At 39.9% G+C, this 27809-nt stretch overlaps 1 protein-coding gene and 1 long non-coding RNA gene across 2 annotated transcripts in view; both read left to right on the forward strand.

Moving 5' to 3' along the window:
* GABRA1 (gamma-aminobutyric acid type A receptor subunit alpha1) overlaps positions 1-23623 on the forward strand; it is a 340058-nt gene extending 316435 nt beyond the window's left edge. Inside the window, exons 9-10 of the mRNA XM_069763789.1 lie at positions 6730-6932; positions 22337-23623. Coding sequence (XP_069619890.1) covers positions 6730-6932; positions 22337-22642 — 509 coding nt within the window. The 3' untranslated portion in view covers positions 22643-23623. The remainder of the gene's footprint in view (positions 1-6729; positions 6933-22336) is intronic.
* A 1002-nt stretch (positions 23624-24625) lies between these two features.
* LOC138675494 (uncharacterized) lies at positions 24626-27333 on the forward strand. The gene is made up of 2 exons (XR_011320684.1): positions 24626-26163; positions 26196-27333. It is a non-coding gene; the product is annotated as an uncharacterized lncRNA (long non-coding RNA).
* Positions 27334-27809: the final 476 nt, after the last annotated feature.

A 27809-nucleotide genomic window follows, 5' to 3' on the forward strand; every position in this document is an offset into this window, starting at 1 on the left:
ACTAACCCTTAGGAAAACTGTACCATCTTTAACATCAATTTAGCCTAATTAGGGGTGACTAGAGTCCAGAAAATTTGGCTAGTTTCCACTCATCTCCACCTATTTGATTGCAAACCAGTTACATGCATGCAGTGCATAAGGCATTAAACATTGTACTCCCTTAGAAATTATAGGACCAGAACAGTAGATAATAGTGGCGGTTGAAGGGCAACAAGCAACTGACAGGTTGTTTTAACCATTAACATGAAGCATAAAGGTGCATCACTTTTGAAGCCCAGACCACAGAAGTACATCAGTAGCACATCAGTACATCATAGAGGGATTAGCGTAGTGTATGCACACTGTGAGTTATGCATGCACAGCGTGAGTGAGGTTTCCAGCATTTTTCAAGAAAACAGAAAACATATTTTAACCTTATTTTTTTATTATACATTTTCAGTTTTGAGCAATGTGGTCAACAAAGATTTCATACTGGATTTGGGAGAGGTGTCACCTCCATAACGAATGGCTGTTTATTTCATATTGAACAATTTATATAATAGATTATGTTTCACAAAGAGCAGTAAATGCAGACTTAGCCCAGCATACAGTTTCTTTTTTGTACCTTGGAGTCTTTTTGTCATCTCTATCTGCCGCTCAGTGCTCCTGGCTTCAAATATGTGAATGGGCGTCATTTTCTTAAACTGATAAAACTATGTTTCCAGAAGCACTAGCTTCTCCTTAGTGCTTCAGACCCCTCCACATCTCCTGTATGCTCCTGCCTAGCTCTCTCTTTTTTGATTTATCAGGTAATATGTATAATTCTACTGATGCTTCTGTGCACTCTCTGATCCTCTGCCTGACTGATGTTATCATATGCTGGCTAAATAACTAGTATTTATTTGTGCATTGCTTATATAGCGCTATCATTCTGCATATTCTTATACGTTATAATTGCGGTCCCCATTGAGGCTCACAATCTAAATTCAATATCCCTTTGTCTTGGAGTGTAGAAAGAAACCGGAGAACCTGAAGGAAACCCACTCAAAACTCCATGCAGAAGTTGTCTTTGATGGGATTTGAACCCAGGACCCCAGCTCTGTAAGGCAACAGTGCCAACCACTGAGTTACCATGCAGCCCTATAGCTGCCTGTGTAGTTTACATAATTTTCAGATTATAGAAGCGCTCAAATCTCTTGCACTCTTCCACAATTGCAGTCCACTCCTCAACAATGGGAGCACAGAGTTGTGGTTGTTGCCTACTGCTGAAATACAGTATCAGTTTTGAAATAATGAATACGTCACTTCGCTGATGCATATGGTAGAAGAAAATCCTCTGTCATTTGCATTGATAAAGCAATATATGAAGCTTCACATCACTGGTCTCTCAGAAGTAGGTAAAAAACTTAGCTTAATTTACCTTAGCCCTTATATTAAAGAACACTCTAGTGAAGTAAATCCTCTCAGACCCACAATAGAGAGGCCCCTACTGCACCTTGCAACCCTATCCTTCAAAGAACAGTATCAGTCCTCTTAATCCTTCTATTCACAGTCCATTTTGCAGTATATCTGTCTTCTCAGCCCATGTACACAGATCCCCCACCTATAGAGTATATCTTCTGCTCTTCAGCCACCAGTTCAATGGCATGCAAAAGTATGGACACTCCTGGTCAAAATCACTGAACAAGCCATAACCCTAACAGGCTAATTAAGTTCTGAAACATTGGTCAAAGTTATCTGAGCACACAAATCTCTAAGGGTGTCCAAATGATTGCATCAGTCCATTTTCCTTTTTGCAATTTTTAAATAAAAAAAGACTATATATATATATATATATATATATATATATATATATATATATATATATTTATATATATATATATACTGTGATGTAGCGATGTCCTTGCTGTGCAGTGAATAGGCAGTGACCCATATAAAGTTCAAATAAAGTCTTGTTTATTTCACAGCATACTCACAAACCGGAAAAGAAAGCAAACAAGTCCTTCGGTATGCAGCCGGGAAGAAAACAACAGTCCACAATCGTTGCCGTGAACGTACTACACCACTGTGTACACTGGGGTGTCAGACTTTTCAGGCTCTGCCTGGCCCGTGTTGCTCCACACGGAAGGGGCTCCTCATAAGCATCCTGCTAGGTCTGACTCCCAGACCAGACTGACACACCCAAACTCTCTTGCAGGGTTTTTTTTTTCTTTCCTCCAGATTCTATGGCCATGGGCCACTATAAGATCTGGGTTGGAGGAAACGGACCGGCCCCACTACCTTCCTGCAGTCCGTTTCAAAATAAAAGCCCATACCGGGTTTCCTGAATAATTTCTGGGACAAATAACTTGACCCAGTTCACACTCACTTTTATTCTTCCCTGTGTCTCACAGGCAACCTGCTGTTAGCACAGGGCACTCCAGCGGATCTAATATGCTTCTAAGCACATCCTGGGGGATACATAGCGACCCTCGCATATGACACCGGTCACTGCCTCACACTTTATATATATATATATATATATATATATGTGTGTACAGTATATTTATATGTATGTGTATATATATATATATATATATATATGTATACATATGTATGTATATATATATATATATATTTATTTATTTGACTTTTTTTTGCCTAAAATTCAAAGGAATTGTGTCAACTTGTTTAACTGTTCACAATACCAGTAATTTTGACCAGGGATGCCTAAACTATTACCATTAAAATCGTAAGTTGGTTACCAGTCAGTGATTCAAACCAGTTTTAATATATATTAAATAAATCTTGGTCAACTAGCCAGTAGAAAAGGGTATTTTTCAGTGATGAAATCCATCTTTTTGTTCAAGGGTACAGATCAAGTGTTGTTAGAAGAAGCAAAAATGAACCATTGCGAGCTGATCATATTCAACAAACTGTAAAAACCCTCAAAAACAGATGTTTTGGAGCTTTTTTACAGCTGATGGTACACAGAGCTTATTTCCTGTTGATGGTATGATAAATTCATCTGAATACATGGACGTTTTAAAACGTTTTATTGTGCCATCCATGCATAAATTCGAAGGGACATTCAACAAGATTTGGCTCCATGCCACAATTCCAAGTGTGTGAAGATATTCCTGGAAGAAAATAAAGTGAGGCTACTTTCACACTTGCATCGGTACGGGCCCGTCACTATGCGTCGGGCCGACGTACCGACGCCCGTTGTGAAATAAATGAACAACGGGGGCAGTGGATGCAGTTTTTCAACGCATCCGCTGCCCCATTGTAATGTCCAATTCCACAATAACAAAAGGAACCAGCAGCCACCATCAGTCCTTTATACAGGCCAGTTGGACACCTGTATTGTGTATTGCTTCAGAGGGGCGCTTTACAGAGCAAGAGGAACAGATCTAATACATTTTATAGATTTAATCCGAAAAAAATAGCCAGTGTTTATAAAAATGCAGAAAGATATTACAAAGTGGACAAAACAATACATTTTAAACAATTACATAAAATGAAACGTATAAACAGAAAAAAAAAATTACTAAACCTGTTGTCGCAGGTTTGGCTCTGACTTTTATGAAGAGGAGTTCTTAGTTCTTGTGGGGAGGGGAGGCAATGGACAGAACCGCAGTAAACTGCATCTTTCAGGACTGACAAAGGTTATATTTGGCACTTGCCTTTTTTAACACAAGTTACGCCCACATACCTCCCCTCTGGTAACTCACAACAGTTCTTGTCTTCAGAGAGCCATAAGATGTGACTCACTCTTAGAAAATTATCAGATTACTAGATTGTGGCCCGATTCTAACGCATCGGGTATTCTAGAATATGCATGTCCCCGTAGTATATGGACAATGATGATTCCAGAATTTGCGGCAGACTGTGCCCGTCACTGATTGGTCGAGGCAACCTTTATGACATCATCATCGCCATGGCAACCATTATGACACCTACGTCGATACTGTGCCCGTCGCTGATTGGTCGAGGCAACCTTTATGACATCATCGTCGCCATGCTGTGCCCGTCGCTGATTGGTCGAGGCCTGGCGGCCTTGACCAATCAGAGATGCGGGATTTCCAGGACAGACAGACAGACGGAAAAACTCTTAGACAATTATATATATAGATCAAGTCCTACAATACCTTCATTCCTGGAGGTCCCAGGTGGGAGAAACTACTGTTGTGCTTCCCACCACGATTTCACCTTTAGGGTAAGCTCACACTAGGCATTTTTTCAGCGTTTTTTTTTCTTCAACAAAATCTGATCTCTTGGCCGGAAAGAAGCTGCAGAAAAAGCATGTTTTCCTTTGATTTTCTTACATTTTTGTACAGTTTTTGCTGCGGTTTTGACATGGTAGATTGATTTCTTGTGCATGCTGATAAATTTTAGTGTTGGAAAAAATTTCGATATTCGATAGAATCAGAATTTGGCACAAAAAACGCATCAAAATCTGATACCTGCATTTTTGGGGCATTTTTTCTGCTTTTTTTTACCACCTATTCATTTAACTGCATCTTCCCTGATACACCAGTAAAGATGGTCAGGGTAGGGTGGGAATAATTCGATCAGCTGATCCAGGGATAGTTGAGGGTTGAATTCCGCAGTTACATGTTTCTGAGCTGCAGTTAAAGGGAACCTGTCACCTGAATTTGGCGGGACTGGTTTTGGGTCATATGGGCGGAGTTTTCGGGTGTTTGATTCACCCTTTCCTTACCCGCTGGCTGCATGCTGGCTGCAATATTGGATTGAAGTTCATTCTCTGTCCTCCATAGTACACGCCTGCACAAGGCAAGATTGCTTTGCGCAGGCATGTACTATGGAGGACAGAGAATGAACTTCAATCCGATATTGCAGCAAGCATGCAGCCAGCGGGTAAGGAAAGGGTGAATCAAACACCCAAAAACTCCGCCCATATGACCCAAAACCAGTCCCGCCAAATTCAGGTGACAGAGTCCCTTTAAGGATCATCTGGGGGTCTTAGCCTTGCTTAAATATTCACTATGAACTATGGAACTCTATAGATTTTAGCAATGTTATCTATAACAAAAACAAATAAATGAAGAGGAGCAATTAGATGATTATGTTGACTTACAGTACATATACTTATTGTAAATAACAATGTGACAATCAGCAGGTATTAACATGTGAAGCATCAGAAAGGGATACATTCTAAACTATGGTGGTAATCAAAAATAACTATTTGTGTCATGGGTGGATCTTCTTTAGTTTCCATGTGTATGTAAGTTTCTCTATTGCTTGTTTGCATGGGATTAAGGCTACTTTCACGCATCAGGTTTTTTGCATGAGGCACAATCCGGCGAATATTGGAAAAAACGGATCCGGCGCAGATTGTGAAAAACTGATGCGGCGGATCCGTTTTTTCAACGGATCTGGCAAGCATATCTAGATTATTGGATGAATAAAATTGGAGCATTCTCAGTTTAAAAAAACGGAATTCGGCACCGGAATCCTTTATTTTCCGGATCCGGCACCTTCCGGCTCCCATAGGCTTCCATTCTAGCAAATAGCCGGAAGCGCCAGATCTGGCGCTTCCAGATATTTCGCCAGAGACAAAAAACGCTGCTATGGACATTTTTTCCAGAAACTGGAAATGGCAGATTTGCCAGATCCGGCGAAAACTGGAGGAAACGCAAGGTCATCCGACGCAATCCGGCACTAATACAAGTCTGGGGAGAAAACAGATCCGGCGGCAACATTCGCTGGATCCATTTTTTTTAAATTTAGCCAGATTGAGCCTGACAGCGAAAACCTGATGTGTGAAATTAGCCTAATTCCGAACACTGGAGTTTTGGGGCCTGATGGTCTAAATGGAAGTGTAGTGTAATGTATACTATCAGTAGTGACAGATGTTGTGTCGAGTGGGTGGTGTTTTCATGTGCAATCTTTCATGTTTCTTTTTACCATTTTTCTGGAGACTAGGGTCACGAAGGATCAATATGGAAGTTATAATTAAAATCCTGTACTTGTTCTTTGTGCCTACACCCTCTTTGGCTAAAAACATCTCCATGATTAGACTGTGATATCTTGCCCATGAGAACACATGCAGTATGTCTACTATATAAATAGATGTGAGAATGAATTAGAATTGGCCAAGATTGGAATTGACTGATAGGCAGGCACATATCTATCAGATATTGACATAGAAAGCAAAGATATTGTCTTGAGAGTAGGCAATCAATATGAAACTCTTTAAAATCATATTTAACATTGCAATACTGATGACTTTAAAATAAAATATGTATATTTGGGACACATAGGACTGGAAATTGTGCATCTAGTTCTCCAAGAACACAGACTTTGTAGCGATAGATATCACTTGCCATGAGGGAGTTGCTGTGCACTACAAGATCATCAGTACATAGGAGCAAACTTTTATGTACACCTAAAACATAAGTTGAGCATAGGGTTTCTGCAGGTATTCTATGCGTAGCTCGATCAGTAGATTTCCGTTCAATTTGCAGGGTTGTGGTTATTTAGCTATTTTCTAGATACAACTTATGATGTACACGATTCGATGAATCAAAGATCTGAGGCTCACACTTTAGTAAATTAGAAGCCATTTAGGATGCTCATAAAGACTGTAACTAGAACTATTCTGATACCTTAGGTTGCTAATTATTCCTTTGATCATGCGCTAGCTTTTCAAGGATGCTTTGATATGTTTTGGAAACATTTTAAGGATCAAGTGCTCATGAATTAATCAATATAATAACTTGTCCACTGTTACTGTTTGGTTTGCAGGTGTGACGACAGTACTTACCATGACTACATTGAGTATTAGCGCCAGAAATTCTCTTCCAAAGGTTGCATATGCCACAGCCATGGACTGGTTTATAGCAGTGTGTTATGCATTTGTATTTTCTGCATTGATTGAATTTGCAACAGTAAACTATTTTACAAAGCGAGGTTATGCATGGGATGGAAAAAGTGTGGTTCCAGAAAAGGTAATTTATATTTTTATATTAATATTTTTCTGTATACAGTGCGTTTATGCATTTCATTCTGCTGTTAACAAGAACTTCAGAGAAGGAACTTATTGCTATTTTACCAGCATACAGCTCTGGCTAAAATTAAGAGACCACCACATCAGATCCATGTCATGGCCAGCCCAATCTCCAGACCTGAACCCCATTGAAAACCTCTGGAATGTAATCAAGAGGAAGATGGATAGTCACAAGCCATCAAACACAGAAGAACTGCTTACATTTTTGTGCCAGGAGTGGCATAAGGTCAACCAACAGCAGTGTGAAAGACAGCTGGAAAGCATGCCAAGATGTATGAAAGCTGTGATTAAAAATCTTGGTTATTCCACAAAATATTGATTTCTGAACTCGTCCTGAGTTAAAACATTATAATTGTTGTTTCTAAATGATTATGAACGTATTTCTTTGCATTAATTGAGGTCTGAAAGCACTGGGTTTTTTTATTTTGATTTTGACCACTTCTCCTCTTCAGAAAAAAAATACAAATTTTATTGCTTGGAAATTTAGAGACATGTCAGAAGTTTATAGAATAAAAGAACAATTTACATTTCAATTAAAAATATACCTATTTTTTTTCTGAAAAGGAGAAATGGTCAAAATGTCTTTCACACTGCTTTTGGCGCAAACATTTAAGCAGTTCTTCTTTGTTTGATGGCTTGTGACTATCCATCATCCTCTTGATTACATTCTAGGGGTTTTCAATGGGGTTCAGGTCTGGAGATTGGACTGGCCATGACAGGGTTTTGATGTGGTGGTCTCTTAATTTTTGCCATAATAATTAAAATATATATACTAGATGGTGGCCCGATTCTAACGCATCAGGTATTCTAGAACAGGGGTGTCAAACTGCATTCCTCGAGGGCCGCAAACCATGCATGTTTTCAAGATTTCCTTAGCATTGCACAAGGTGCTGCAATCATTATGTGTGTAGGTGATTAAATTATCACCTGTGCAGTACAAGGAAATCCTGAAAACATGACCTGGTTGCAGCCCTCGAGGAATGCAGTTTGACACCCCTGTTCTAGAATATGCATGTCCACGTAGTATATTGCACAGCCCACATAGTATATTGGCAAGCCACGTAGTATATTACCCAGATACGTAGTATATTGCCCAGTCACGTAGTATATTGCCCAATACGTAGTGTATTGCCCAGTCACGTAGTATATTGCCCAGTCACGTAGTATATTGCCCAGATACGTAGTGTATTGCCCAGTCACGTAGTATATTGCCCAATACGTAGTGTATTGCCCAGTCACGTAGTATATTGCCCAGTCACGTAGTATATTGCCCAGTCACGTAGTATATTGCCCAGCCACGTAGTATATTGCCCAGTCACGTAGTATATTGCCCAGATACGTAGTATATTCCCCAAACACGTAGTATATTGCCCAGCCATGTAGTATATTGCCCAACCACGTAGTATATTGCCCAGCCATGTAGTATATTGTCCAGTCACGTAGTATATTGCCCAGCCACATAGTATATTGCACAGCGACGTAGTATACAGCACAGAGCCACGTAGTATACAGCACAGACACGTAGTATACTGCCCAATCACGTAGTATATTGGCCAGTCACGTAGTATAGTGCCCACCTATGTAGTATATTGCCCAGCCACGTATGTAACAGGTTAAAAAATAAAAATCAACATATACTCACCTTCCGATGGCCCCTTGTAGTCCTGTCGCCTGCGTGCGGTGCACGCGGCAGCTTCCGGTCCCAGGGTTGGTATGAGCGAAGGACCTGTGATGACGTCACGTCACATGACCATGACGTCATGGCAGGTCCTTCTCACATAGCATCCTTAGCATCGGAATCTGCCGCTTGCACTGCCGAGGACACCGCGCCACATCGGAGGGTGAGAATAACCTTTTTTTTATTATTCTTATTTGCAACATTAGATCTTTTACTATTGATGCTGCATACGCAGCATCAATAGTAAAAAGTTGGTCACACAGGGTTAATAGCTGCGTAACCGGAGTGCGTTACCACGCTCCGGTAATGCTGGCATTAACCCTGTGTGAGGGCTGACTGGATGACTGGAGGGGAGTATGGAGCGGGCACTGACTGCGGGGAGGAAAGAGCGGCCATATTGCCGCCGGACTGTGGCCGTCGCTGATTGGTCGTGACAATGGATTCCATGACAGACAGAGGCCGCGACCAATGAATATCCGTGACAGACAGAAGGACAGACAGAAAGACGGAAGTGACCCTTAGACAATTATATAGTAGATATATATTGTATATTAGTGGTATTAGTAAAGTAATAATAATAATTATTTTTATTAATATTTTTAAAACTGTCAAGGCACGCACAACATTCTATGTGTATACTGTTTTATGTACCAGCGATTGCACATTGCATAAAATCCAACAATTTTGAAGGCTCAGAAAACAGAAAATGTGATAAAGAAGTTCTGGCCAAACACATTATATAAGAGAACATACTAACACTCGGAATGGAAGAATCAGCAGAAACATTATTTCAGCATGCTGTATATACTGTATATCATCAGACATAAATATCAAAGGAAATAATTTCAGGGCAGACTCAATGGGCCATGTGGTCTTTTTTGCCGTTTTCTATGTTTTATCTAAGGCCCCATAAATGTTTCTAGATAAACACATTTGCCTTCTTTCAGTAAAATGTATAAGAATGATTATTACTAATATTAGTACTTCTTGACAGGCAGCCTGGTTCTATATATAATGGATGTGATTTCCATTCCGCCTGCTCTTCAGAGCAACATTGCCTATGAACATTAATGGAACATTGCCACCCAGTGGCTTTCTCTGAAAATAAATGTATAAAAGGCTGTGCAAAGTCTTTCTGTTTATTTAATGTATTTGTTTTTGACAAATTACAATTTAAGCAGAACATCTCTATAGAGAATTATAATAATTATAGTCAGTGAAATACAGATTTTTATCATTAACAAAAGTGACATCAGATTTTATAAAGGAATACTAAAGATCAATCCATTCTATATAATTTATGGGGTTATAAACCATACTAAATGGACCTAAATAGAATCAAAATATCTTCAGTATATCTATGTAAAATAATACTATTTTAGTGTAAAGTTAGAACATTGCCTTCTTTATTAAATTGAATCTAAAATAACCAGAAGCTTAGATAAAACAAATAATTAAAAAAGATTAGATTTTTTTTTTAAGAAAAAAGATTAAACACCACACGTCACCAGGTCAAATGTATACATTTTATGCTTTATTTTATTCCAGCTTCTTTTTCTTAATCTTCCATACAGTTCCAGAGATTTGGGCCTTTTTACTTAGTGCAATTTTTATAGTCTTTATCAAGATTCACATGATGACAATGTAGCACTGCCTAAGTATACGCCCCTGAGTAATCCTGTGAGCACCACCTTCTTGGTAAAGACTATAAAAATTAGAAATAAATAAAATGGTCCATATCTTTAGTAGCAGAGCAGTGGGAATTTTAAAAAAATGGAAAAACTGGCAGCTTTTGATGTGGGGACATGTCCTTTTTAAGATCATAAACACCACAAGAAATAAAAACTATCCTAGGCGAAGGCAAATACATACTACCGGAATACTATTAGCCATCCACACGCAACAGTAAGTGACTTACCCATACATCTAAGAGCTCAGATAGCAATGATTTTTCTCATCAGCCAAAAAACTGAGTTTTATCATTGTTTTTTATCATAGTGTCATCAGAGTTAGGTCAGAGTGCCAGTTTTTACCATTAGAAAAAAAAATTAAGAAGGTTTCTCAACTTTCTTCTATTAAACAGTTCCTTGAAAAACGGACAGAACACATATGGCATCCAAGTATTGTCCATCGACTTGCATGGGCAATTTTGATATGAGAATCAGATCAAGATCGGACATGTCTTTGTGATTTTATGCAGACCATTTTGTTTTCCTTTTGGCATACAGCATTATTTTATGTATTTTCAAGTTATATAGTTAGAAATGATCTGATGAGATTCAAATTCGCCAAATCTGGCACATTTTATTGGAAATTCTATTTGCAGCTAATTTATTCTCCCCAAACTGAATATCTCTTATTATGCTTTGGGGTCTCGAAAGACCAGGCTTGTGACATCCCTGTGCAATCACATTATGCAACGCTTGTCATGTCACCATGATGTTGTGACCTTATTACGTGAATGCCCAGAGACTTCCTGGCCTAGATTTTGCATCATAACATTGAAGGACAAATTCCTAGTATGGAGAGGCCTGGGATTTCAGCACACATTGGTACTAGTAAGAGTCATCAAGGACCATGCAGTTAACAGCAAGTAGCAAAGATGGCCCGAGGAGTGAATGGTAAGTAATTTTTTTTAATTTGAGTAGATTTAATTTCCACTCGAATAAATACACTCATCACTAACCAATTACCCACATGTTACTGAGCAAATTTAGCATTAACCCTCAGTATCAAACAGCAAACCATAGATCAAATTGCTGACTCAAGTGCTATTCGTTGTACCCTAAGGTTCGATTCACATAGCATTTGTCACTATGTTCATAGGCTCCATCGGGGGGTTGCGTCTGACACCCCGCAAAATGCTTATGCACCGACAGGACTATTGACTCACAGTTTAGTCTGTTGTGCATAATTTTTGGCTGCATTGTTATGGCTGGTAATTCAGTACCACAATGGACATAGAAGTCAGAGCACATACAGTGATCTGACAATAACCCAAAAACATAGAACGAGCTCTGAGACGTGGGAACTCTGCTGACCGCAATCCCTAATCCTCTCCAACCACACTAGAGGCAGCCGTGGATTGCGCCTAACGCTCCCTATGCAACTCGGCACAGCCTGAGAAACTAGCTAGCCTGAAGATAGAAAATAAGCCTACCTTGCCTCAGAGAAATACCCCAAAGGAAAAGGCAGCCCCCCACATATAATGACTGTGAGTTAAGATGAAAAGACAAACGTAGAGATGAAATAGATTTAGCAAAGTGAGGCCCGACTTTCTGAACAGAGCGAGGATAGGAAAGGTAACTTTGCGGTCAACACAAAACCCTACAAACAACCACGCAAAGGGGGCAAAAAGACCCTCCGTACCGACTAATGGCACGGAGGTACACCCTCTGCGTCCCAGAGCTTCCAGCAAGCAAGAAAAACCAAATAAACAAGCTGGACAGAAAAAACAGCAAACAAAAATAACATGAGAGCAACTTAGCTATGCAGAGCAGCAGGCCACAGGAACGATCCAGGAGGAAGCAAGTCCAAAACTAGAACATTGACTGGAGGCCAGGATCAAAGCACTAGGTGGAGTTAAATAGAGCAGCACCTAACGACTTCACCACATCACCTGAGGAAGGAAACTCAGAAGCCGCAGTACCACTCTCCTCCACCAACGGAAGCTCATAGAGAGAATCAGCCGAAGTACCACTTGTGACCACAGGAGGGAGCTCTGCCACAGAATTCACAACAGTACCCCCCCCTTGAGGAGGGGTCACCGAACCCTCACCAGAGCCCCCAGGACGACCAGGATGAGCCATATGAAAGGCACGAACAAGATCGGGAGCATGGACATCAGAGGCAAAGACCCAGGAATTATCTTCCTGAGCATAACCCTTCCACTTAACCAGATACTGGAGTTTCCGTCTTGAAACACGAGAATCCAAAATCTTCTCCACAATATACTCCAACTCCCCCTCCACCAAAACCGGGGCAGGAGGATCAACAGATGGAACCATAGGTGCCACGTATCTCCGCAACAATGACCTATGGAATACGTTACGGATGGAAAAAGAATCTGGAAGGGTCAAACGAAAAGACACAGGATTAAGAACCTCAGAAATCCTATATGGACCAATGAAACGAGGTTTAAACTTAGGAGAGGAAACCTTCATAGGAATATGACGAGAAAACAACCAAACCAAATCCCCAACACGAAGTCGGTTACCCACACAGCATCTGCGATTAGCGAAACGTTGAGCCTTCTCCTGGGACAAGGTCAAATTGTCCACTACATGAGTCCAAATCTGCTGCAACCTGTCCACCACAGTATCCACGCCAGGACAGTCCGAAGACTCAACCTGCCCTGAAGAGAAACGAGGATGGAACCCAGAGTTGCAGAAAAACGGCGAAACCAAGGTAGCCGAGCTGGCCCGATTATTAAGGGCGAACTCAGCCAAAGGCAAAAAGGACACCCAGTCATCCTGATCAGCAGAAACAAAGCATCTCAGATATGTTTCCAAGGTCTGATTGGTTCGTTCGCTCTGGCCATTAGTCTGAGGATGGAAAGCTGAGGAAAAAGACAAGTCAATGCCCATCCTCGCACAAAAGGCTCGCCAAAACCTCGAAACAAACTGGGAACCTCTGTCAGAAACGATATTCTCTGGAATGCCATGTAAACGAACCACATGCTGGAAGAACAATGGCACCAAATCAGAGGAGGAAGGTAATTTGGACAAGGGTACCAAATGGACCATCTTAGAGAAGCGATCACAAACCACCCAAATGACTGACATTTTTTGAGAGACGGGAAGATCTGAAATAAAATCCATAGAGATATGTGTCCAAGGCCTCTTCGGGACCGGCAAGGGCAAAAGCAACCCACTGGCACGAGAACAGCAGGACTTAGCCCGAGCACAAATCCCACAGGACTGCACAAAACGCACATCCCGCGACAGAGATGGCCACCAAAAGGATCTAGCCACTAACTCTCTGGTACCAAAGATTCCAGGATGACCAGCCAACACCGAACAATGAACCTCAGAGATAACTTTATTCGTCCACCTATCAGGGACAAACAGTTTCTCCGCTGGGCAACGATCAGGTTTATTAGCCTGAAATTTTTGCAGCACCCGCCGCAAATCAGGGGAGATGGCAGACACAATTACTCCCTCTTTGAGAATACCCGCCGGCTCAGATAAACCCGGAGAGTCGGGCACAAAACTCCTAGACAGGGCATCCGCCTTCACATTTTTAGAGCCCGGAAGGTACGAAACCACAAAGTCAAAACGGGCAAAAAACAGCGACCAACGAGCCTGTCTAGGATTCAACCGCTTGGCAGACTCGAGATAAGTCAAGTTCTTATGATCAGTCAAGACCACCACACGATGCTTAGCTCCTTCAAGCCAATGACGCCACTCCTCGAATGCCCATTTCATGGCCAGCAACTCTCGATTGCCAACATCATAATTTCGCTCAGCAGGCGAAAACTTCCTGGAAAAGAAGGCGCATGGTTTCATCACCGAGCAATCAGAACTTCTCTGCGACAAAACAGCCCCTGCTCCAATCTCAGAAGCATCAACCTCGACCTGGAATGGAAGCGAAACATCTGGTTGACACAGCACAGGGGCAGAAGAAAACCGACGCTTCAACTCTTGAAAAGCTTCCACAGCAGCAGAAGACCAATTGACCACATCAGCACCCTTCTTGGTCAAATCGGTCAATGGTTTAGCAATACTAGAAAAATTGCAGATGAAGCGACGATAAAAATTAGCAAAGCCCAGGAACTTTTGCAGACTTTTCAGAGATGTCGGCTGAGTCCAATCATGGATGGCTTGGACCTTAACAGGGTCCATCTCGATAGTAGAAGGGGAAAAAATGAACCCCAAAAATGAAACCTTCTGAACACCAAAGAGACACTTAGATCCCTTCACAAACAAAGAATTAGCACGCAGGACCTGAAACACCGTTCTGACCTGCTTCACATAAGACTCCCAATCATCCGAGAAGATCAAAATATCATCCAAGTATACAATCAGGAATTTATCCAGGTACTCTCGGAAGATGTCATGCATAAAGGACTGAAACACTGATGGAGCATTGGCAAGTCCGAATGGCATTACTAGATACTCAAAATGGCCCTCGGGCGTATTAAATGCAGTTTTCCATTCATCGCCTCGCTTAATACGCACAAGATTATACGCACCACGAAGATCTATCTTGGTGAACCAACTAGCCCCCTTAATCCGAGCAAACAAATCAGATAACAGCGGCAAGGGGTACTGAAATTTAACCGTAATCTTATTTAGAAGGCGGTAATCTATACAAGGTCTCAGCGAACCATCCTTCTTGGCCACAAATAAGAACCCTGCTCCTAATGGCGACGATGACGGGCGAATATGCCCCTTCTCCAAGGACTCCTTCACGTAACTCCGCATAGCGGCGTGCTCAGGCACAGATAAATTAAACAGTCGACCTTTAGGGAATTTACTATCAGGAATTAAATCGATAGCACAATCACAATCCCTATGCGGAGGTAGGGTATCGGACTTGGGCTCATCAAATACATCCCGGTAATCAGACAAGAATTCTGGGATCTCAGAAGGGGTGGATGATGAGATAGACAGAAATGGGACATCACCATGTACCCCCTGACAACCCCAGCTGGACACAGACATGGATTTCCAATCTAATACTGGATTATGGACTTGTAGCCATGGCAACCCCAACACGACCACATCATGCAGATTATGCAACACCAGAAAGCGAATAACCTCCTGATGTGCAGGAGCCATGCACATGGTCAGCTGGGTCCAGTATTGAGGCTTATTCTTGGCCAAAGGCGTAGCATCAATTCCTCTCAATGGAATAGGACACTGCAAGGGCTCCAAGAAAAACCCACAACGCCTAGCATACTCCAAGTCCATCAAATTCAGGGCAGCGCCTGAATCCACAAATGCCATGACAGAATAAGATGACAAAGAGCAGATCAAGGTAACGGACAAAAGAAATTTTGACTGTACCGTACCAATGGTGGCAGACCTAGCGAACCGCTTAGTGCGCTTAGGACAATCAGAGATAGCATGAGTGGAATCACCACAGTAGAAACACAGCCCATTCTGACGTCTGTGTTCTTGCCGTTCAACTCTGGTCAAAGTCCTATCGCACTGCATAGGCTCAGGTTTATGCTCAGATAATACCGCCAAATGGTGCACAGATTTACGCTCACGCAAGCGTCGACCGATCTGAATGGCCAAAGACATAGACTCATTCAGACCAGCAGGCATAGGAAATCCCACCATGACATCCTTAAGGGCTTCAGAGAGACCCTTTCTGAAAATAGCTGCGAGCGCACCTTCATTCCATTGAGTGAGTACGGACCACTTTCTAAATTTCTGACAATATACCTCTATCTCATCCTGACCCTGACACAGAGCCAGCAAATTTTTCTCTGCCTGATCCACTGAATTAGGTTCATCGTACAGCAATCCGAGCGCCAGGAAAAACGCATCAATATTACTTAATGCAGGATCTCCTGGCGCAAGAGAAAATGCCCAGTCCTGAGGGTCGCCACGTAAAAAAGAAATAATGATCCTAACTTGTTGAACTGGGTCACCAGAGGAGCGAGGTTTCAAAGCCAGAAATAGTTTACAATTATTTTTGAAACTCAGAAATTTAGTTCTATCTCCAAAAAACAAATCAGGAATAGGAATTCTTGGTTCTAACATAGAATTCTGAACCACAAAGTCTTGAATATTTTGTACTCTTGCCGTGAGCTGATCCACACATGAAGACAGACCTTTAATGTCCATCGCTACACCTGTGTCCTGAACCACCCAAATGTCTAGGGGAAAAAAAAGGCAAACCACAGAGCAGAGAAAAAAAATGGTCTCAGAACTTCTTTTTTCCCTCTATTGGGAATCATTAGTACTTTGGGCCTCCAGTACTGTTATGGCTGGTAATTCAGTACCACAATGGACATAGAAGTCAGAGCACATACAGTGATCTGACAATAACCCAAAAACATAGAACGAGCTCTGAGACGTGGGAACTCTGCTGACCGCAATCCTTAATCCTCTCCAACCACACTAGAGGCAGCCGTGGATTGCGCCTAACGCTCCCTATGCAACTCGGCACAGCCTGAGAAACTAGCTAGCCTGAAGATAGAAAATAAGCCTACCTTGCCTCAGAGAAATACCCCAAAGGAAAAGGCAGCCCCCCACATATAATGACTGTGAGTTAAGATGAAAAGACAAACGTAGAGATGAAATAGATTTAGCAAAGTGAGGCCCGACTTTCTGAACAGAGCGAGGATAGGAAAGGGAACTTTGCGGTCAACACAAAACCCTACAAACAACCACGCAAAGGGGGCAAAAAGACCCTCCGTACCGACTAATGGCACGGAGGTACACCCTCTGCGTCCCAGAGCTTCCAGCAAGCAAGAAAAACCAAATAAACAAGCTGGACAGAAAAAACAGCAAACAAAAATAACATGAGAGCAACTTAGCTATGCAGAGCAGCAGGCCACAGGAACGATCCAGGAGGAAGCAAGTCCAAAACTAGAACATTGACTGGAGGCCAGGATCAAAGCACTAGGTGGAGTTAAATAGAGCAGCACCTAATGACTTCACCACATCACCTGAGGAAGGAAACTCAGAAGCCGCAGTACCACTCTCCTCCACCAACGGAAGCTCATAGAGAGAATCAGCCGAAGTACCACTTGTGACCACAGGAGGGAGCTCTGCCACAGAATTCACAGCACTGCATACTCCCATTGAAATAAAGTAGCAATGTGCAGTTGACTTCATCTTGCTGTCCATCTCAAATAGTCATATACAGCCAAAAATGATGCATGACAGAGAGCACTGTTATTCATTTTGCATCATTATTGTCAATAACTTCATCAGCGTCTACACCCAAATCCCATTTTGTAAGGGTTTGGACGTAAGTCAAATCACTACAAAATGCAATATTCTTCATATGGGCAAGAAAAATGAAAATTACATTTACAGAATGGGAGAATAGAACTAAGCAACAGCACGTGTGAAAAAGACTTGGGTATACTAATAGATCACAGACTGCACATAAGTCTACAATGTTTTGCAGCAGCAAAATAGGGAAACACAGTTCTAGGGTGTATTAAGAGAAGCATAAAGTCTAGATCATGTGAAGTAATTATCCCACTCTACTCCTCCTTGGTCAGGCCTCATCTAGAATATTGTGTCCTGTTCTGGGCACCACATTTTAAAAAACACATTGAAAAAATGGAGCAGTTCAGAGAAGAGCTACCATGATATTGAGCGGACAGCCAAGTATGTCCTACAAGGAATGACTAAAGGATCTAGAAATATTTAGCTTGCAAGAAAGAAGTCAAAGAGGAGACTTAACAGCTTTCTACAAATATATGAAGAGAAGTCACTCTGTAGAGGGATCGTGCTTATTCTCATTTATATATGGAAATACAAGAAGCAATGGGATGAAACTTAAAGGGAGAAGGTACAGATTACATATTAGAAATATCTTTTTGACAATGAGGGTGATCAATGAGTGGAACAGGCTGCCATGAGAGGTGGTAAGTTCTCCTTCAATGGAAGTCTTAAAACAGAGGCTGGACAAATATCTGTCTAACATGGTTTTGTGAATCCTGCTTTGAGCAGGGGGTAGGACACGATGATCCTGAGGTCCCTTCTAATTATAACATTAAAAGAAAAGCCACAGAAGAGCTAATGAACGTAGTCACAAATGCTATGTGAACCCAGCCTAATTTTAATGTGCCACAAAGCCTGGAAATCCCATGAGTTTTGGCAGTAAATCATGGCTAAAAATACTGAAACTACAAATGGAATGGTTATAATCCCAGATGGATCCTTACTTTTATGCCTAAAATATTATGTCATTATTGAAGTAGAAATAATTTTTTTTTATTATGCTCTGCTTATGTAAAGCCTTCATATTTCACAACACTTTACAGACATTATCATCACATTGGGGCTCACAGTCTAAACTCCCTGAGACTTTAAAAACACGTAAAGTGCAATTGTGTCTTATCCTAGTTATATAGAGTAGGTAAACATATGAAAAGCTCACTTTGCCGATTTGTGTGACCCAACCACTCTTTAGTGTATAGACACCAGCTGCTGCAGCAACCGTGAACAATTTCAGGGATTACCAAAGGAGGTGGAGATGTCCTGTGCTGTTGGATAGACACAAACAGGATCCAAGAACCAATGGAATGTAAGTGGTTCAACTGTAAATGCATTTCAAAGTCAAACTGACTCCTTCCTCCGAACAACCACATGCCAGCTACATTTGGTTGTTCTGAGGAAAGAATCAGGTTGACTTTGAAACACGTTAACAATTAAACCACTTAAATTCCATCGATCTTTGGATCCCGTTTGTGTCTATCCAACAGCACAGGACATTCCCACCCACTTTGATAATCTAAATTCCCTGTCAGTATGTCCCTATCAGTTTGGAAAACCTGGAGGAAACCCACTCAAACTCCTTGCAGATGTTGTCCTTGGTGGGATTTGAACCTGGGACCCCAGCATTGCAAAGCTACCATGCTTCCCATATAACAGATAAAGAGTTCAGGAAAAATTGATCTGTTTAGTCATTTAGTCAAACAGATCTTGAAAATTCATGACAGAAATTATTGGCTTACAATTTGGGTCTATTAGGTAACTTCCTCTACAAATTCTGTAAACATATTTCTTCATTTATACATTTTCCGAAAACTTCCTTTCTTTAAGATTTGTTGTATAAATAGTAAAAACTTTTCTTTTTCCATTATTTCCAAACGCAGATCTGTTATCATATTTCAATATGCAAACTTATAACATTATTAAAAGATTTCTGAGCAGGCTGATATACGTGCATTGATAATCCACATCAAGCTACCTGTATAATCCTGATATTAAACTAAGCATAGCTCATAAACTCCTCATTTTAATAGCAAAGAGGGAAAAGTTACGAAAAAAAATATACTGTCATTCTGACATCAGTTTTCAATATAAGTACACCAGCCTCATCTGCTATGAGATCTATTTAATAATACAATGCCTTGTGAAAGTATTCAGCCCCCTGGAACTTTTCAACCTTTTCCCACATATCATGCTTCAAACATAAATATGCCAAATGTAAATTTTTGGTGAAGAATCAACAACTAGTGGAACACAATTGTGAAGTTGAATGAAATTTATTAGTTATTTTACATTTTTGTTGAAATTCAAAAACTGAAAAATGGGACGTGCAATATTATTTAGCCCCTTTATTTTCAGTGCAGCAAACTGACTCCAGAAGTTAGTTGTGGATCTCGGAATGATCCAATGTTGTCCTAAATGCCTAATGATAAATATAATCCACCTGTGAGTAATCAAGTCTCCGTATAAATGCACCTGCTCTGTGATAGTCTCAGGGTTCTGTTTGAAGCACATGAAGACCAAGGAACACAACAGGCAGGTCCGTGATACTGTTGTGGAGAGGTTTAGAGCCGGATTTGGATACAAAATGATTTCCAAAACTTTCAACATCTCAAGGAGCACTGTGCAAGCAATCATATTGAAATGGAAGGAGTATCATATTACTGCAAATCTATCAAGACCCGGCCATTCCTCTAAATTTTCATATCAAATAAGGAGAAGACTAATCAGAGATGCAGCCAAGAGGCCCATGATCACTCTGGATGAACTGCAGAGATCTACAGCTGAGGTGTGAGTCTATCCATAGGACAACAATCAGTCGTACACTGCACATGGAAGAGTGGCAAGAATAAAGCCATTTCTCAAAGATACCCATAAAAAGTGTTTAAAGTTTGCAACAAGCCACCTGAGAGTTACACCAAACATGTGGAAGAAGGTGCTCTGGTCAGATGAAACCAAAATCAAACTTTTTGGCAACAATGCCAAACAATATGTTTAGCGTAAAGGCAACACAGCTTATCACCCTGAACACCATCCCCACTGTCAAACATGGTGGTGGCAGCATCATGGTTTGGGCCTGCTTTTCGTCAGCAGGGACAGGGAATATGGTAAAAATTGATGGGAAGATGGATGGAGCCAAATACAGGACCATTCTTGAAGAAAACCTGTTTGAGTCTGCAAAAGACCTAAGACTGGGATGGAGCTTTGTCTTACAAGACAATGATCCCAAGCATAAAGCAAAATCTACAATGGGATGGTTCACAAATAAACGTATCCAGTTGTTAGAATGGCCAAGTCAAAGTCCAGACCTCAATCCAATCGAGAATCTGTGGAAAGAGTTGAAAACTGCTGTTCACAAACAATCTCCATCAAACCTCACTGAGCTCGAGCTGTTTGCCAAGGAAGAATGGGCAAGAATTTCAGTCTCTCGATGTACGAAACTGATAGAGACATACCCCAAGTGACTTGCAGCTGTAATCGCAGCAAAAGGTGACGCAACAAAGTATTAAGTTAAAGGGGTCAAATAATATTGCACGCCCCACTTTTCAGTTTTTGAATTTCCACAAAAATGTAAAATAACCAATAAATTTCGTTCAACTTCAGAATTATGTTCCACTTGTTGTTGAAGCACAATATGTGGGAAAAGGTTGAAAAGTTCCAGGGGGCCGAATACTTTCGCAAGGCACTATATATGCAGTTTATATTGTGAAAACTGGTGTTTCTGAAATTAATCTTCCATGTTCAGTAATACCAGTATAAACCATAAAGCTTTGTACATTAACTACCGTATGACTGAAAATGTGAATCTTTCTTTATGTGAACTGGTATTACATTTTATGAAAAAGGTTGTTCCAGCTGGACTAAGTTTATCCATACGCGCTATAAGAGCTGTCATATTTGTGATAAAATTCTGTTTTAAACTATTTAACACTTTACTTTCATCAAAAATGTTCCATATTTAGCCCTATAAACTATTGATCATTTATTGAAATAATTGCAACTTATGTTCACTGAAAACAATTGTTCGGGCTAATGAAATCTACAGAAAAATTGTAGGAAATTAAATTTTTTCCATTTTTAAACATGGAAAATAAATTTTATGTGACCTATCAAAAGTCTGTAATGAAAGCTCCAAACAGATGGAAGCAATTTCTTTATTCCATAAAATAAGAAACATTGACTCCTCTTTAAATGATACATCAGCACTTCATCACTAAATTTATTTTTGATGGTTTATATTAACAAAAGCTGAGAAAATATTTTAATAATTTATTCATTCGCTTTAAAAACATAGCAAATTTCCTGAAATAAGTGTAATATTGCTGTTTTTTATTTTTTATTTTAAAGGGAACCCGCCAAACATTGCTTGTGAGGAATATAGTTATTCTGCTCCAAGCAGTGGGAATGTAAGTGAAGGCGCCAGACAGGTTCAGAACGCTATTAACCTGCAGATTAACCCCATATCTGAAGGTTAATTGTGTTTTTTCACATGACAGGTTCCCTTTAAAGTGTATGTTATTTCTATTTGTTGGAAAGAATATAATGTTCTACTATTTGTAAGTATTTTAAGGATTTGTATAGGATGTAGATGAATTAATGGTTAATTAGTGGGGAACATGGTGGTTGCGCGTCAAGACAGTAAGATTGAAAAAAAATGCCTTTGCTATTTTTCACTTATTGTTCTGTAGGGATATACTGTAATGGTATAAATCTAAATGATATACTAATGATATACTAATGCATTTCGTGTTTGTCTAGCCTAAAAAGGTGAAGGATCCACTTATAAAGAAGAACAACACATATGCTTCAGCAACAGCGAACTACCCACCTATTGCTCGAGACCCTGGTCTGGCAACAATTGCTAAAAGTGCCACCATAGAACCAAAAGATATTGAACCAAAGCCAAAGCCTGCAGAACCCAAGAAGACATTCAACAGTGTGAGCAAAATTGACCGACTATCAAGAATAGCATTTCCTCTACTTTTTGGGACCTTTAACTTGGTCTACTGGGCGACCTATCTCAATCGGGATTCAGCGGTCAAAGCTTCAGCACCACCTCAATAACCGATCAACTCATGTATCCATGTTCTGTCTTTTGCATTGGGAATTGCTTCCAGTCTCTTAAATCGGAATAATTCCGGTTTGCCATATTGCCTCTGTCTTAAAGAAATTGAAGGTTTGCTTATGAAACAAAGTCAAAATACAAAAACTAGAGGAGGCCTCCGCTTGATGCCACGGTACCAATGTGTTTGGTGTAAAGTACAAGAGGTATCTGCTAAACTTGTGTCCAACACTGAAAAATGCGAAACTAGACCTCATGTTTTGTCAGATAGTGTGGTGGTAAAATACATAGGAGCCACAAATATGTTCGGTTCACCATACCTACCAATAGTTTGCAGGGATATATACTAAATAGCTGGTAATACTGTAAATAATGGTACTTCATGTGATAACCATTGCTGTAGGACGACAAATAGAACTTAGGTGCAAAGCAAATTTTCAATCTAGATTAGTTGAGGGGTTGAGAAGGATTCTGAATTGTATTGTAAGCGTTGTTCAGCGTAATTCTCCTACAACCTGTAGACTGTGGGGTTTGCAATACAGAAATGTTACTTGCTTATTAACCCTTGCTATAGATGTTTGGCAGCGTGTCATGCTTTGAAATGCTTCTCAGATCATATCCATTAAGCTTCACATACTAAAGACTAAGGTGTAAAAATATATATAAAAAAATACCTAAATAATAATAACAAAAAACAGGAGCATTCCCTTTGCAAAACAAATCTCCAAACTCTATCTATCTTAGAACATATGAGGATTTTACTATCCTAGATTGTTAGCTATGACTAGGACCTGTAACCTTATACATTAGGCTGTATGTGACTAGTATAGACAGTAGGGAACTGCTTCACTTTCAAGGATTCATTATTGCAGAGCATCGCCACTGAAGCGTTCTTCTGAGGTTTCTTTTACATTTTTACATTTTTATTTGTCTTCATTAACTTTAAGTACAAAGCGCACGTCTATTACAATGGTTTGTATTAGAAAAAAAAAAAAAAATATATATATGTACATATTTATATGTATATATATGGCCAGGCTAAGCAGCAGTTATAAAATCTTATACTAAAACATGACCAAAGCCCCCCTGGAGAAAAACCTATTTGATCTAACATTTTATATTGATTTAAAACATGTTACATTAGAAAAATTCTATCAGTCTGTAGCAACAAGGAGAAGGAGCCGACGACATATGCTGGAGTTACAACTGATAGTGGCTGTAGGCGAGAACAAGTTCAGTTCTGAGCCTCCAATTTAAGGAAATCTATCCCCAGGTTTTCACCACCTAGAAAACGAAGGGATTCCATCTTCTTGCCCGGTAAAAATAATCCAAATTTATTCAAGCAATGAAAATGTCCATGCAGGTGCAAATGGAGGATAGGGAAATGACATGATAGGTTTTTTTCCCTGTCCTCCATTTGTACCTGTATGGACATTTTAATTGTTTGAATAAATTTGGATTATTTTTACCGAACAAGAAGCTGGAATCCCTTTGTTTTCTACATTGTTCATCAAGCCTGTCCAATTGCAGTTCCCTGATTCTCGGACATACCTGTACGATGAGATGATTTCTCCTTTTTATACATTTTCACCACCTGATCTGATTGCAGAATAATATGGAGAAAGAGACCCTGATTCCAGCATTGTGTCACTTACTGGCCTGCTTAGTTTTGATAAATCACAGTTTTATTAGCAGGAGATTGTCACTAGATGACTAGTAAACCTGCTGCCAGGTATTCCTCCATATTCATCAGCTTTGTATATCTTTACACTCTCCAGTAGTGATGAGCGAGTGTCCTCGTTGCTTGGGTTTTCCCGAGCACGCTTGGGAGACCTCCGAGTATTTATGACTGCTCGGAGATTTAGTTTTCATCGCAGCAACTGAATGATTTACAGCTATTAGCCAGGCTCAGTACATGTGGGGGTTGCCTGGTCGCTAGGTAATCCCCACATGTAATCAAGCTGGCTAATAGCTGTAAATCATTCAGCTGCCGTGATGAAAACTTAATCTCCGAGCAGTCATAAATACTCGGAGGTCACCCGAGCATGCTCGGGCAAACCCGAGCAACGAGTACACTCGCTCATCACTACTCTCCAACTGATTGGCAGCTTTCTGTGTTCACTGTACATGGGCAGAACACTACCAATCAGTGTAGTGGGCGGGGTTATACAGATCTCAGCATTCAGAGAACTGCAAATATGCGTCAAATTAAAATAACAGCAAGCAGCTAAGTAAGTGATACATCATTGGAATCAGGGTCTCTTTTCCTACTTTGGGCTGCTCTCAGATGGGGTAGCAAAAATCTGGTTACAGATTAACATGCACTCCATAGAAGTTACATAGTCTGCCTCTATGATGGTAGTTATATTGTTTATCAACATTAATATCATAACTCTGTGTATGTAATAAAAACTGATGGGTAATGCATTTTACATAAATTTACCATGATCAGAAAGCACTTATATGGCAGTTTGTGGGTGTTTGGATTAACCTTTTATTTTCTTGGGGGGGGGGGATTACAATTCTTTAAATGTGTATCTATGTTGACATGTAATATTTTCACGTCCCACAATTTTTTCATATGATGAAACTAACTAACTAAACTTTTTGGATTGGTTCATGCATAATTTGCAAAAAAAAATAAAGATGTGCATGGTTCTGTATGAAACTAAAGGCACACAGAGATACAGTAGAGAACTCAATTTTTACCTATTCTGGGCCCATACATCCATACATAGAGACAATATAGACATATGCATTAGCTTTGCCCGTATTTCTGGCTTGAAGGAGGTTATCCAGCTCGTATTACTTGCACATCAGCAGGTACAACAAGAAATGCTACTGATGTATGCTTACAATGGATTCAAAGATGCGAGAATAAATAGGTTTACAGGCATTGGCTTAGTAATTCATAGTTTGCTTAAATGACAAAAGACCCAAACATAAAAAACATAGGCTAAACATAGACAAAAAGAAAAAAGAAATACACAATATCTAAAGATACCATCAAAAATACATTTAATACACAATCAACCTAACATATGTAGAAGAATATCACAAATAGTATCAAGACCAAGACAAATTGTCGAGCTATACTAAACTTTCATTATTTCATCTGGGTGAGGGAGCTCCTTACACTCCGATTTTGAGATTAGATATAACCAAAATCCACTGTAAATGTCCTAGGTGAGGTTAACAACCCTACGTATATAAAAGCCAGTATATATTTTCTTGATCACATCATTGGATCCTGTGGGGATTTTACTTATCAATATTCAAACGTCATGAGCGAAACATTTTGAAATGTTTTTATCCTGGACTATTTTAGTACATGTATTTGAGGGGCTAAAATCAAAATGTCTAGCTCTTTCTGTACAGTATGGCATATGTTGGACACTTGCCAGGTGCAAATGTAGACATATTTAAGTTAACGCACAAAACACAGCACTGGGATATGATGGCACCAAAAAGAGTAGTTTAACACCTAGCTGACGTAAGTTAATGATGGCACATTATTTGTCAGGTTTATCGACAGGTATTGTGTAAGCCTGGCAGGTATCGTTCATGTATCCTATACTAATTAATACTCACTTGATGCCCAGGAAACGGGGCTACTGGGATGTCCTGGAAAATCTCTTTAAGGGACCCTAATGACCAAACGAATGATGGTTTGCCCAATCAATCATCTGATTTTCAGTTTTCTTTCCTGACTCCTCTATATACAGACGCTCTTTGCCTGTGTTCCCTACGAAAGTGTGGCTACCAGTCTTCCCTGATAGCGCCTTATCTCACCTAGAACAAAAGGATGAGTTTTCAAAAATATGACATGTCGAATCCTTTTCTCCCCTCAAAACATCTGTCAGGAGAAAGTTGGTTAGACCCAATCACATGCAACTGTTGGTCAAGCCATCCTGACATCCCCAGGTTTGGCCAATGGTAGTCTAATCTATATGGAAATCTTAAGGGTAAAACTAGAGTGTAAACCCAATTTAAAGAGCATAGTCTAATTTACATAACTCAATAGGCAAACATTTATTCTCTTACTGTATTTCCAAAACTAATAATGAAAAAAAAGAGCTCCATATCAAATGTTAAAATAGGCTTCATCTTCTGAGTCTGTTTACCACCATTTCACCCCTGCTGACCATAAACAGATTTATGGACTTATTTGGTGCCAATACTTTGTATTTTCATTGTCTCTGTTTCTTCGCCACACCTCTGCTTCCTTATATAAGGTCTGTGCAGAGGGAATACCTGCATGGGCTCTTTTTTTATATAATGGATGAAGCCACCCTTTGACTGGCTGCCATAGTTGGTGCATGGGCTGCTTGCGTAGAACATGAATGACTTAAATGTAATGTCTTTTTCATGAACTATTTATCAATTATCTAGCATTGATATTTATCAGTTATTGGACTAACCTACCTAAAATTCTTGGCATTAAGCATACACTTTTCAAGGTTTACGAGCAAGTAAATTTCAAATATCCTTTTCAGTAATCTTTAAACTATGTTCACTCTTAAAAACAAGTACAAAGATGAAAACAGATAAGTAAACTCTATTTGTATGCCAGTGATATACTGTATATATTTATTGCCTATTTAGGGTAAAAATTATTCATGAATTACTTTGTAGATCTCTTTCAATTAAATGCAATCTAGTTTTTTCAAATAAAGCAAAGCATTGTACAGAATTTAGTATTTTAAGGTGAGCTTTCATGTATGTGTATAAATACTTAAACTTTTTTATTGTAAAGTAATACCTACTCCATAGAGATGAGCGAACACAAACTGTAAAGTTCAGGGTTCATGCTGGACACCTGTAACAGAGAAAGAGAAAAAATTTTACAGCACCAATGATCGGATCTAGAGATGAGCAAATTTGTTTGGAGTTTGTCCCCAAATCTGATTTAGACATATTTGAGCCATATTCGAACAATATTTGTGCCGAATGTATGTCTTATGATCGGTTCTGAACATATTCGGTAATTTCTACACCCATTGACTCTAATGACTTTCGGCTGTGTTCGACGAATATTGCAAAACCAATATTTGATTCGGATCATATTCGGAACCGAATCCGAACAAATTAGCTCATCTCTATTCAGGTCTCAATTAACTTCTATGAGGTTCGGTTCTGGTTAAAGTTTGGGTACAGTTTTGGTATCGA

This window comes from Ranitomeya imitator, chromosome 4 (assembly GCF_032444005.1).
Source record: "Ranitomeya imitator isolate aRanImi1 chromosome 4, aRanImi1.pri, whole genome shotgun sequence".
Lineage (NCBI taxonomy): Eukaryota > Metazoa > Chordata > Amphibia > Anura > Dendrobatidae > Ranitomeya > Ranitomeya imitator.